This window comes from Anolis sagrei, chromosome 7 (assembly GCF_037176765.1).
Source record: "Anolis sagrei isolate rAnoSag1 chromosome 7, rAnoSag1.mat, whole genome shotgun sequence".
Classification (NCBI taxonomy): domain Eukaryota; kingdom Metazoa; phylum Chordata; class Lepidosauria; order Squamata; family Dactyloidae; genus Anolis; species Anolis sagrei.
In genome coordinates, this window is record NC_090027.1 from 7,021,299 (window position 1) to 7,035,520 (window position 14,222).

The 14,222-nt window shown below is 45.8% G+C and overlaps 1 protein-coding gene across 5 annotated transcripts in view; it reads left to right on the plus strand.

Annotated features, from left to right (window-relative positions):
* The window catches only part of DPYSL2 (dihydropyrimidinase like 2), a 112,926-nt gene that overhangs the window by 49,275 nt on the left and 49,429 nt on the right, over positions 1-14,222 (plus strand). For all 5 annotated transcript variants that reach the window (XM_060787257.2, XM_060787254.2, XM_060787255.2 and 2 more), the window contains exon 3: positions 7,079-7,263. In XM_060787257.2, the coding sequence (XP_060643240.2) occupies positions 7,079-7,263 (185 nt within the window). The remainder of the gene's footprint in view (positions 1-7,078; positions 7,264-14,222) is intronic.

The following is a 14,222-nucleotide window of genomic DNA, read 5'->3' on the forward strand; positions in this document are numbered from 1 at the left end:
CCACCATGTCAGACTACACAGAGAAGCCATTGAAATCCACAAACATGTGGACAATTTCAACAGAAAGGAAGAAACCATGAAAATGAACAAAATTTGGCTGCCAGTTTTAAAAAATTCTAAAATTAAAACAGCAGAGAGAAAAACAGGCAGGGACATCTAATCACCTTTCATTAAGAGTTTGCTCCAGGCACAGTCAGCCCATTGTATGCTAATCAAGGTGGTCAGTTGAAAAGATTCACACCTAGCCCAACTTACAAAAGCCTTTTGTCTCACCCTGGTCAGTCCACAGATATATAAACCCCTTTTTTTCCCAGCTCCAGCAGACCTCTGAGGAAGCCTGCCATAGATGCAGGCGAAACGTCAGGAGAAATGCCTCTAGAACATGGCCATATAGCCCGAAAAAACCCACAAGAACTGAATAATAATAATAATAATAATAATAATAATAATAATAATAAAGAAAGCACACCATCATCCCCACACCCCTCAGGGACATTCTGATGGGAGACTACACTTTGAACAGGGATTTCCTGGTCATTCTCTACATCAGAATCACTGGCCAAACCATTGCCATCTTGATACTCATTGACATTTATTTATTTATTTATTTCGGGTACTTTTACCCCGCCCTTCTCAACCCCCGAGGGGGGACTCAGGGTGGCTTACAAAAAGGCACAATTCGATGCCTATACAAATTGCACATAATGTACAAAACCATCGTTAAAACAATTTTCACAGTTAAAACAGTCAAAACAATCAATATACAACATCTATACACATAATAAAAGTGAAAATCTGTATGTGTGTAGGTGGCATAGGTGTCTGTTCAAACAGACAGCCTTTGGCCTCCACAAATAGGCTATTGTTCCCAGTGCTGAGAAGACCGCAAGCCACTCTGTCGAAGGACATTGCAGGTTATAGCGAGCACATCCCAGTGTTCCTTTCTCTCTTCCTTTGCATGACCCCACCCACTGCTTCTCCCTTATCCCTTTCCAACCCTTTCCTATGGCACACAGCAAACAGAGGCATTGATCTGCAACTGATCATACTGGAGACGCTTGGAGAGAAATCACCATGATTTATAGTTGTAGGGACTGGGATGCATAGTTCACCTCCAATCTAAGAGCACTCTGAACTGCACCAACAATAGACCTGGAACTCACTTGGCACACAGACCCACCATGGGCAATTGTCCATACTTGCAGGGTTTAGGGGTGATTACCCTGGGAGTTGTAGTTCACCCTTATCCAAAGAACAGTGAACCCAGCCAACAATGGATCTGGGCCAAACTTGCCACACAGAACCAAGATGGCCAATTGTGCATACTGGCTGGGCTTGGGGGTGATTGCCCTGGGGATCTGGGAGTTGTAGTTCACCCTTATCTAGATATCACTGAACCCAGCTGCTGTCAGATCTGGACTAAACTTGACACACAGACCCAACATGGCCAGCTTTAAGTAATGGCAGGGTTTGGGAAGGACTGACCCACGATTCTGGAAATTGTAGTTCACCCACAACCATATGCATTTTCTAATGGGACCATTCATTTTTTTAAAAACCCAAAAAAGTAAGACTGTTTTTCCCTAAGAAGTAGCAGTACACATTACCAAACTGATATTACCAAACTTCACAAAACAAACAATGCCTTTCTCAAATAACCCGGGCAGCGCCGGGTCCCCAAGCTAGTATCCTATAAAAACTATTCACATGCTCAGCGTTCGTCTTTCAGAGTTCCAAATTCCATTCCATTAGTTATTTTATTTTATTTATTTATTTATTTAAAAGTTTTATATACCGACCTTCTCACCTCTCTTGAGGGACTCAGACCGGTTTCCAACCATAATATCATATACAGTCAATAAAACATCATACTTCATATTGCAATAAAACATTAAAACATTAAAAACAGTAATTACATTCAATAAATACACTACAATGGTCAGTCGTCACACTAAATTTGATGTTCATCATCCTCCATCCATATCTCAGGGTATTGGCTCACTCATCGAATTCCTGTCTCCATAACCATGTCTTCACCTGCTTCCTGAATGTCAGGATAGAAGGGGTGGTTCTGATCTCCAGTGGGAGAGAGTTCCAGAGTCAAGGGGCCACCACCGAGAAGGCCCTGTCTCTCGTCCCCACCAGACGCGCTTGCGAGGCCGGTGGGACCGAGAGCAGGGCTTCTCCAGACGATCTTAATAGGGGAGAATACGTTCGGAGAGGTAAACAGGGCCGGAGTCGTTTATTTATTTATTTATTTCGAGGTTTTATATACCGACCCTCTCACCTTCAAAGAGGGATTCAGACCGGTTCACAACATGTGTTAACATACAAAGAATATACAATAACAACACAATGCCACTTCATTACACGGTTAAAATATCAGCACTATACACGTTAAAACATTATCATCCCAGTTAAAAGAGCCAAATCATCCGACACCATCACAATCTCATTCATCATCCTTCTTTCATGTGGGCAAAGAATTAAAGCAGTTGTCAAATGCCACGTTCCACAACCAGGTCTTTGTTAGTTTCCTAAACGTCATGAGGGAGGGGGCAGTTCTGATCTCTAATGGCAGGGAGTTCCAAAGTCGAGGGGCCACCATCGAGAAGGCCCTGTCCCTCGTCCCCACCAGCCGTACCTGTGAAGGTGGAGGGATCAAGAGCAGGGCCCCTCCAGACGATCTTAATGGTCTTGATGGTTCGTAGGGGAGAATACGTTCGGAGAGGCAAACAGGGCCGGAGTCGTTTAGGGCTTTATAGGTTAACACCAGCACTTTGAATTGTGCTCGGAAGCTAATCAGCAGCCAGTGGAGTTCGAGTAACAGCGGAGTGGTGTGCTCCTTGTACCCAGCACCTGTTAGTAGTCTGGCTGCCAAGCGTTGGTCTAGTTGAAGCTTCCGGGCAGTCTTCAGAGGCAACCCCACGTAGAGAGCATTGCAGTAGTCTAAACGGGATGTAACCAAAGCGTGGACCACCGTGGCCAAGTCGGACTTCCCAAGGAACGGGCACAGCTGGCGCACAAGTTTTAATTGTGCAAAAGCTCCCCTGACCACCGCCGAAACCTGGGGCTCCAGGCTCAGCGATGAATCTAGGAGAACCCCCAGACTGCGAACCTGCGCCTTCAGGGGGAGTGTGACCCCATCCAGCACAGGCTGTAACACTATGCCCTGTTCGGCCTTACGACTGACCAGGAGTACCTCTGGTCATTTCCTGGCCATTGTCAAAATCCTTTCTTTATCTGCCCGATTGTCCAAATGCCTGGTCCCAAATCCATGTTTTCAGTTTTTTCCTGAAGGAAAGGAGTGATGTCGCTGATCTAATTTCCCCGGGGAGTGAATTCCACAGGTGGGGGGGCCACCACTGAGAAGGCCCTGCTCTTCGGCCCGCCAACCTCACTTGTGATAGAGGCGGGGTCGAGAGCAGGGCCTCCCCAGAAGATCTTAGACTCCGGGGTGGGACGTAGAAGGAGATCTGTTCGGACAGATACACTGGGCTGGAGCCGTATAGGGTTTTGTAGGTCAAAACCAGCACTTTGAATTGTGCTCGACCCCTTTCTCAACCCCCGAGGGGGGACTCAGGGCGGCTTACAAAAAGGCACAATTTGATGCCGGCACAATAACAAGATAAAATAATTCAACATATAAACAGTAATTAACCAATTAAACAATTTAAACAGTCCATTATATTTCACAATCCCTAAAAAACAATCTAGTGCTCAATGTTTATAGCTCAGAGCCCGTAAATTCAAAATCCACATTGTCCAATCCAACAATTCTAGTCTTCGCTTGTGCCTTATCTATCCGCCAGATTACCCGAAGGCTTGGTCCCAAATCCATGTTTTTAATTTCCTTCTAAAGGAAAGGAGGGATGTTGATGACCTAATTTCCCCGGGGAGCGAATTCCACAGGTGGGGGGCCACCACCGAGAAGGCCCTGCTCCTCGTCCCCGCCAACCTCACTTGTGATAGAGGTGGGGTCGAGAGCAGGGCCTCCCCAGAAGATCTTAGACTCCGGGCTGGGACGTAGAGGGAGATCCGTTCGGACAGATACACTGGGCCGGAGCCGTATAGGGTTTTGTAGGTCAAAACCAGCACTTTGAATTTATTTATTTATTTATTTACTTTGCTTATATACCGCTGTATCTCAAGCCTGAAGGCGACTCACGGCGGTTCACAAACAGTAAAAACAGTAGAAACAGCAGTGGTTCCATACAACATATAACAATTGACTTAACACATTATCCATAAATTACCAATAAGCAATTACAATGCACAATTATTACAAAAAACAACCATACCCAACCTTCTCATCATCCAAGTGTAGTCCAGGTTCGTCGTCCATTGTTCCATTCCTATGTTCCATTACCAGAATTGTGCTCAGAACTGGATCGACATCACTCCCCACATCCAAAGCACCCTGATCCTGAAACGCAATCACAGGTTGAGCTCCAACAGGAAGAGGAATTAATAGAATCATAGAATCCAAGAGTTGGAAGAGACCTCATGGGCCATCCAGTCCAACCCCCTGCCAAGAAGCAGGAATATTGCATTCAAATCACCCCTGACAAATGGCCATCCAGCCTCTGTTTAAAAGCTTCCAAAGAAGGAGCCTCCACCACACTCTGGGGCAGAGAGTTCCACTGCTGAACGGCTCTCACAGTCAGGAAGTTCTTCCTCATGTTCAGATGGAATATCGTTTCTTGTAGTTTGAAGCCATTGTTCCATGTCCTAGTCTCCAGGGAAGCAGAAAACAAGCTTGCTCCCTCCTCCCTGTGGCTTCCTCTCACATATTTATACATGGCTATCATATCTCCTCTCATCCTTCTCTTCTTCAGGCTAAACATGCCCAGTTCCCTAAGCCGCTCCTCATAGGGCTTGTTCTCCAGACCCCCTCCCCATTGCTTCCAGTTAAAGAAGTGAAATAATGGGACAGGGCATTGGGCTGTATGTGTGGTGTGTGGAGCATCTTTGACATTTGGCAGGAAGGAATAATGCCTTGCCTTGCCTCCCTTCTGCTGCTGCTCTTGGAGAAGTTAGAGGGCGGGAGCAGTGGAGGGGAAAGCGGGAATGTTTTTCAGGATATTTTATTTACAGAAAGAAAAAAATCCCCAAAAATCGGGGGAGGGCCCAAATGTTCTAAAACTTGGTGGGCAAAGAGTGGTAGATTTGCCCTCCATGTGTGGCGATTTTCACCCCTCTAGCCCTAAAATGAAGAGGAAGGGGAGCCTGGAGAAGCCCGCCCATAGTGGCCAGTGGGTCGAATTTTCTTTGTTTTTTCGGATGCGGAACGAAAACGCACATTCGAAAAGGTGCCCGTTTTCGGGCGGTGCGTGAAAACGAAAATGGAAGCTTACGAATGAATGAAACAAACAGAAATGGTTAGCGATTCTATACAAAAATACACATGCCTAGTCCCTACCAGTTTATATTTTTTATTGACTTTGTTATGGTTTTATATTATTGTAATGTTTTTAATTATATTTTAGGGTCTTGGTATTGACTCTAGACAACCCCAATGGCGGCTCCCAGGCTTATTATTATTATTATTATTATTATTATTATTATAATATTTTATTTGTACCCCGCTAGCATCTCCCGAAGGACTCAATGCGGCTTACACAGGCCAAGGCCTCAACACAACAACAGCATAACAACAACAATACAATTCAAAGCAAATCAAAAACATAAAGCAATAACGACAAAACATTACACCATAACACAATAAAAACCAGGGCCGGGCCAAGTGATGGGTACAGATTAAAAAGTGCTGGGTGTGACAGGTGGTATGTTGGATTTCAGGGCAAGTGCAATGTGCAGAGAGTCTTAAACTCTAATAAAGTGCTTCTGGGACGTAGTGCTGGAGTATTCCTATTCCGGAAAGGCACATCGGAATAGCCAGGTCTTCAAGCGCTTCCTAAAGACTGCCAACGTTGGGGCTAGTCTGATGTCTTTGGGGAGGATGTTCCAAAGTCGGGGGGCAACCACAGAAAAGGCCCTGTCCCTCGTCCCCGCCAAACGCGCCTGCGACGCAGGTGGGATCGCGAGCAGGGCTTCTCCGGATGAACGAAGGGAGTGCATGGGTTCATAGATGGAGATGCGCTCACGCAGGTAGGCAGGTCCCAAACCGTTTAGGGCTTTGTAGGTAAGCACCTGCACCTTGAATTGGGCTCGGAAGGTAAACAGCAGCCAATGGAGCTCCTTAAACAGTAGGGTTGACCTCTCTCTGTAAGGGGCCCCAGTTAACATACTGGCCGCCGCCCATTGGACCAGTTGGTATTTCCGAGCCATTTTCAAGGGCAGCCCCACGTGGAGCGCATTACAGTAGTCCAATCTAGAGGTGACTAAGGCATGGACCACCCCGGCCAGATCAGCTTTCGCGAGGTATGGTCGCAGTTGGTGCACGAGTCTCAATTGTGCAAAAGCCCTCTTGGACACCACCGACGCCTGAGCCTCAAGCGTAGGTAAGCTTTTGGCCTCCTGCTCTGAGTAGGCTAAGATGAGACTCTCCTTGATGACATTTCTGCTGAACTTGCTGACAGAAAGGTCGGCGGTTCAAATCCGGGGAGCGGGGTGAGCTCCCGCTGTTAGCCCCAGCTCTTGCCAACCCAGCAGTTTGAAAACATGCAAATGTGGGTAGATCAATAGGTACCGCTTCTGCTGGAAGGTAACAGCGCTCCATGCAGTCATGTTGGCCACATGAACTTGGAGGAGTCTATGGACAATGCCGGCTCTTTGGCTTTGAAATGGAGATGAGCACCACCTCCCAGAGTCAGACGGAAACCTTTACCTTTACCTTAGCAGCTGACTCCACCTTTGATATTTATGCATGTTTATTTAGTGATTCAACTGATAACAGGCAGAGCAGATGTGATACGCTACTATTTATCTTCCCTGGGGTGGAAATGAATGGCTCCATTCATGCGATTCCCATGATTGTGGGGAAGTTCTCAAAGTAAGGCTGTGCAGCTGTGGCCGGGGAGCTTAGGAAACTTTGGCGGCAGACATGACCTTGTGCTTGAATTTGGCAATATGTTTCATCTTCTGTGCGTGACTCTGCCTCAATATGTCTTCTCAGACAAATAGGAGAGAATCTGATTGTGCCGGGGGGAGTGAAGACGATCGAAGCCCACGGACGGATGGTCATCCCCGGAGGAATCGATGTCCACACTCGCTTCCAGATGCCGGACCAAGGGATGACCTCTGTCGATGACTTCTTCCAAGGAACGAAAGCAGCTCTGGCTGGAGGCACCACCATGATCAGTAAGGCGGCTTGATGAATTCTAGGGCAAATGAGGAATGAGTTTTGGAGTTGTAGTTCACCTATACCCTGAGAGCCCTGTGGACTCAAACAATGATGGATCTGGACCAAACTTGGCACAAATACTCATTATACCAAAATGTGAACACTGGTGGAGTTTGGGGGGAAACAGACCTTGACATTTGGGAGTTGTATTTGCTGGGATTTATAGTTCACCTACAATCAAAGAGCATTCTGAACCCCACCAATGATGGAATTGAACCAAACTTGACACACAGAACTCCCATGACCAATAGAAAATACTGGAAGGGTTTGGTGGGTTTGGGAGTTGTAGTTCACCTACAACCAGAGAGCACTGTGGACTCAGACAATGATAGATGTGGACCAAACTTGACACAAATAGTCAATATGCCCAAATGTGAACACTGGTAGAATTTGGGGAAAATAGACCATGACATTTGGAAGTTGTTGTTGCTGGGATTTATAGTTCGCCTACAATCAAAGAGCATTCTGAACACCACCAATGATGGAATTGAACCAAACTTGACACACAGAACTCGCATGACTAATAGAAAATACTGAAAGGGTTTGGTGAGCATTGACTTTGAGTTTTGGAGTTGTAGTTCACCTACAACCAGAGAGCACTGTGGATTCAGACAATGATAGATGTGGACCAAACTTGGCACAAATAGTCAATATGCCCAAATGTGAACACTGATAGAGTTTGGGGAAATAGAATTTGGGAAAATAGACTGTGACATTTGGAAGTTGTAGTTGCTGGAATTTATAGTTCACCAACAATCAAAGAGCATTCTGAACCCCACCAATGATGGAATTGAACTAAACTTGGCACACAGAACTCCCATGACCAACAGAAAACATGGGAAGGGTTTGGTGGGCATTGACCTTGAATTTGGGAGTTGTAGTTCACCTACACCCAGAGAGCACTGTGGACTCAGACAATGATAGATCTGGCACCAATACTCAGTATGCCCAAATGTGAACACTGGTAGAATTTGGGGAAAATACACCTTGACATTTGGGAGTTGTAGCCTTCTGAACTCCACCAACGATGGAATTGAACCAACCTTGGCATACAGAACTCCCTTGACCAACAGAAAATACTGGAAGGGTTTGATGGGCATTGACCTTGAGTTTTGGAGTTGTAGTTCACCTACATCCAGAGAGCACTGTGGACTCAAATAAAGATGGAACTAGGCCAAACTTGGCACTGGTGGAGTTTAGGGAAAATAGACCTTGACATTTGGGAGTTGTAGCATTCTGAACCTCACCAATGATGGAATTGAACGAAACTTGGCACACAGAACCCTCATGACCAACACAAAATACTGTGTTTTCTGATGGTCTTTGGTGACCCCTTTGACACCTCCTCGTGACCCCCCCAGGGGTCCCGACCCCCAGGTTGAGAAACACTGCTATAGGAAGAGCTTTTTCATCCAATCCGTAACCAAATTAGGAAAGAATTGGAGCAGAAGGGGCCATCCCTTCCATCAATGGATTACCATCAGCAGTATCTTCATGGGTGGAAATTTCCAATGTCCTGAAATGGTCTCCAAAACAAGGGTGCCAGTGTTCGCAGTAGTTAGAGCTACCGAAATAAATAAATACTGTCTTGCTTGATATTATCCCTCCCACCAGCTGCTCTGATACGATTTTGGAGCTACCCAAAGACAAGCAATGCCATTTTACAACATGCCCCAAATTTCCCTGGGCCCACTGCATCCCTGAAATGGTACCAAAACGGGCATGTCACCAATTGTCATTTCTCTTCTTGCATGAAAGGAGCTTGCATTAAAAACCGATCTGTTCCCCGGAACTGAGGGATTAATATATTAGTGTGTGAAGCGTTTAATTGCGGGTGCTGCTCCAGAAAAAAAGATGCCAAATCCTTCCTGTCATATTCCGAGTTGGAAGGGAATAAAATATCTAGGTCAGCCATCCCGTTGCGTCTGCAGAAAAGAGGGCAACTCTAACATTGTCATTCCAACACTCGTCAGCTGTCAGCCAAGCAAAGCGTGCCATCGCTTTCCCCAAGACGCATTTCGTTCAAGGATTATAGAGCACGAAGCATCACTGAATAGGTCCTCTAAAGATTAATTCGAAGCCAAATGTAAAGGCATTCCTCAACAAAGCTGGCAATGTGTTTTTGTGGAAATCCATCCTTCACTTTGATCTCTGTGTTTCTCAAACCTAGGAGTCGTAATCCCTGAGTGGGGTCACGAGGGGCCATCATATGGGTCGCCAAAGTCCATCAGAAAACGTAGTATTTTCTGTTAGCAACGAGGGATCTGTATGGGAGGTTTGGCCCACTTCTATCATGGGTGAGGTTCAGAATATTCTTTGATTGTAGGTGAACTATAAATCCCAGCAATTACAACTTCCAAATGTCACGGTCTATTTTCCCCAAATTCTACCAGTGTTCAAATTTGGGCATATTGAGTATTTGTGCCAAGTTTGGTCCAGATCCATCATTGTTTGAGTCCACAGTGCTCTTTGCATGTAGGTGAACTACAACTCCAAAAACTCAAGGTCAATGCCCATCAAACCCTTCCAGTATTTTCTGTTGGTCATGGGAGGCCTGTGTGCCACGTTTGGTTCAATTCCATCATTGGTGGAGTTCAGAATGCTCTTTGATTGTAGACGAACTATAAATCCCAGCAACTACAACTCTCAAATGTCTGTTTTCTCCAAACCCCACCAGTGTTTATATTTGGGCATATTGAGTATTTGTGCCAAGTTTAGTCTATTTCCATCTTTGTTAGAGTCCACAGTGCTCTCTGGATGTTTGGTGAACTACAACTCCCAAACTTAACGTCAGTGCCCATCAAACCCTTCCAGGATTTTCTGTTGATCATGGGAGTTCTGTGTGCCAAGTTTGGTTCAATTCCATAGTTCAGAATACTGAAATATTCTGAATACTTCAGTTCAGAATACTCTTTGATTGTAGGCAAACTATAAATCCCAGCAGCTACAACCCCCAAATGTCAAGGTGTTTTTTCCCCAAACTCCACCAGTGGAGCTGGCGTAACAAAGGAGTTGTATGTTCCCTGTATGCCGCTTTGGTGGGCAACATGGCTGCCAACCATTGGATTAGTTGAAGCTTCCGGGCAGTCTTCAAAGGCAGCCCCATGTAGAGTACACTGCAGTAGTCTATTTGGGATGTTACTTTCTTACTTACTTAGGCGATCCCTCCGAGGATGATGGTCCTCCAAGTTCGGTGTCCTGGGGGTGGGTCCGTAGGTGACTGTGGAGTCCTATTCTTGATCTGCATCTTCTCCTGCACTGAGGGCATCAGGTTCCAGGTAGAAGGCGGTCCCTGTCGGGGTTGACTTGACACGCTTTCCTCTTGGCACGTTTCTCTCTTTTGGCCTCCATTTGAGTCTCTTCAAATTCTACAGCACTGCTGGTCACAGCAGACCTCCAGCTGGAGCGCTCAAGGGCCAGGGCTTCCCAGTTCTCAGTGTCTATACCAGAGTTTTTAAGGTTGGCTTTGAACCCATCTTTCAATCTCTTTTCCTGTCCTCCAACATTCCGTTTTCCGTTTTTATGTTCAGAGTAGAGCAGCTGCTTTGGGAGACGGTGGTTGGGCATCCGGACAACATGGCCAGGCCAGCGGAGTTGATGGTGGAGGACCATCGCTTCAATGCTGGTGGTCTTTGCTTCTTCCAGCACGCTGACGTTTGTCCGCTTGTCTTCCCAAGAGATTTGCAGGATTTTCGGAGGTAGCGCTGATGGAATCGTTCCAGGAGTTGCATGTGACGTCTGTAGACAGTCCATGTCTCGCAGGCGTATAGCAGGGTTGGGAGGACAGTAGCTGTGTAAACAAGCACCTTGGTATCTCTACGGATGTCCCAGTCTTCAAACACTCTCTGCTTCATTCGGAAAAAAGTTGCACTCGCAGAGCTCAGGCGGTGTTGAATTTCAGTGTCAATGTTGACTTTTGTGGAGAGGTGGCTGCACTTATTCATAGCACTCACACAGAGAAGTCTTAGAAGGGACTAACCCATTATAACTGCAGCACATATGTAATAGTAGTAGTAGTAGTAGTAGTAATAATAATAATAATAATAATAAAAACTTCATTTATACCCCATCTCCCCAAGGGGACTCGGGGCGGCTGACATGAGGCCAAGCCCTACAATACAGCAATTGAAATAAATAAATTGATGTCCCAGTCCTCAAACACTCTCTGCTTCATTCGGAAAAATGCTGCACTCGCAGAGCTCAGGCGGTATTGTATTTCGGTGTCGATGTTGACTTTGGTGGAGAGGTGGCTGCCAAGGGAGTAGAGATGGTCGACATTTTCTAAAGTTACACCATTAAGCTGTATCTCTGGCATTAGAAACGGATTGGCTGGTGACTGCTGGAAGAGCACTTTGGTTTTCTCGACCACTACAAGGGGGAAAACACACACACATACACAAAATATTGGGAAAAACAATTTCAGGTTCCTAGGCAGTAAGGTTTTTGTTTTGAGGAAACCGAGAAAAATGTATTGTCGAAGGCTTTCATGGCTGGAATCACTAGGTTCTTGTAGGTTTTTTCGGGCTATAGGGCCATGTTCTAGAGGCATTTCTCCTGACGTTTCGCCTGCATCTATGGCAAGCATCCTCAGAGGTAGTGAGGTCTGTTGGAAATAGGAAAATGGGTTTATATATCTGTGGAATGACTGGGGTGGGGCAAAGAGCTCTTCTCTGCTGAAGCTAGGTGTGAATGTTTCAGCTGACCACCTTCATTAGCATTTGAAGGCCTGGCTGAGCCTGGGAAAAGACACTGCAGACTACTTCAACCAGAGAAGTCAGCCATAGCAGAGCACCTGATGAACCAGCCTGGACACAGCATTTTATTTGAGAACACAGAAATGCTGGACCACACCAACAACCACCATGTCAGACTACACAGAGAAGCCATTGAAATCCACAAGCATGTGGACAATTTCAACAGAAAGGAGGAGACCATGAAAATGAACAAAATCTGGCTACCAGTATTAAAAGAACTCTAAAATTACTACAGCAAAACAGCAGAGAGGAAACAACCAGGCACATCTTAACACCTCTCAACAGAACATTTTCCCAGGCTCAGCCAGGCCTTCAAATGCTAATGAAGGTGGTCAGCTGAAACATTCACACCTAGCTCCAGCAGAGAAGAGCTCTTTGCCCCACCCCAGTCGTTCCACAGATATATAAACCCATTTTCCTATTTCCAACAGACCTCACTACCTCTGAGGATGCTTGCCATAGATGCAGGCGAAACGTCAGGAGAAACGCCTCTAGAACATGGCCCTATAGCCCGAAAAAACCTACAAGAACCTAACAGAGAAAAAACTTTGAAAAAAAATAAGAAGAAGCTCCAATGCCTCCCAAGGAACCCTTCTTTGTATTTTTGGAAATTCTTATTACATTGTCCATTTTTGTGTGCGTCAGGAGCTATTTTATGTATTTATTTAGAAGTTTTATATACCGGTCTTCTCACCTCCGAGGAGGGACTCAGGCCGGTTCACAACATGTGTTCATATACAGTAATCTAGAAAACAGCTCAGTGCATCATCATTATACATTAAAAAATAAAATACAATAAAATACATCATCACATTACACAAGCCAAGTCATCCAATACAGTCACAATTCATCGCCATCCTTCCATGTGGACAAGGGTTATTGACTCAATCCTCAAATGCCATATTCCAAATCCAGGTTTTTATTAGTTTTCTAAAGGTCAGGAGGGAGGGAGCAGATCTAATCTCTGGTGGGAGGGAATTCCAAAGCCGAGGAGCCACCACCGAGAAGGCCCTGTCCCTCGTTCCCGCCAAACGCGATTGCGAAGGTGGTGGGACCGAGAGCAGGCCCCCTCCAGACGATCTTAATAACCTTGATGGTTCGTAGGGGAGAATCCGTTCGGACAGGTAAACTGGGCCGGAGTCGTTTAGGGCTTTATAGGTCAAGACCAGCACTTCGAATTGTACTCAGAAGCTAATCAGCAGCCAGTCGAGCTAGCGTAACAGAAGGGTCGTATGGTCTCTGTACCCCGCTCCTGTTAGCAATCTGAGAAACTGCAAGTCGCTTCTGGTGTGAGAGAATCATCCGTCTGCAAGGAGGTTGTCCAGGGGACGCCCGGATGTTTTGCCATCCATGTCCCCAAATGGGAAGCTGTAGCAAAATTCCAGTTATGAAGTAGTAACGAAAATAATGTTATGCTTAGGGGTCACCACAACATAAGGAACTGTATTAAGGGGTCGCAGCATTAGGAAAGTTGAGAAACACTGGTTTGGAGCAACTGAGGTTCTCTCCCTTGCACTACTGAATTTCTCCAGAAGCAAAATGTCTGTGTTTGTAATAAAAGCCAGTCCTTTCCTAAGCGTCCTCAGATATGTCAAGAGTAACGTACCTGCTGTTCTTTCCCTAACATTCTTGTTCAGTCTTTTTTTTCTTAGATGTCACATTCTTCTTCTCGGGGCATTTGGCATTTTATGAAAGGTTCCTTTCAACTTGGCCATTGGTGTTGGCGTATTATTTGCTTCCCGTAAGGAATACTGATAATGCCTAATCGCTAACAGTTCTCGACTATATTAATAGTGCTAATGTTTCCCTACTTGTTTTGCTTTTCTAAATGAGGCTCATAACACCAAGGGAACGGGAGAAACAATGCACGGCATCCTTTGAGTAAATTTATGTTGGACTTGATGCCATCATAACGAGCTTTCTTGGTCGTTGTGGACCTTAGGAGTTGCCGGTGGCGCAATGCGGTAAACCTTTGTGCCGGCAGGACTGCTGACCAAAAGGTCGATGGTTCGAATCCAGGGAGTGGGGGGAGCTCCCGTCTGTCAGCTCTAGCTTCTCATACATGAGAGAAGCCTCCCACTGGATGGTAAAATGTCTGGGCGTCCCCTGGGTGATGTCTTTCAGACGGCCAATTCTGCTGACCAAAAGGTCGGTGGTTCGAA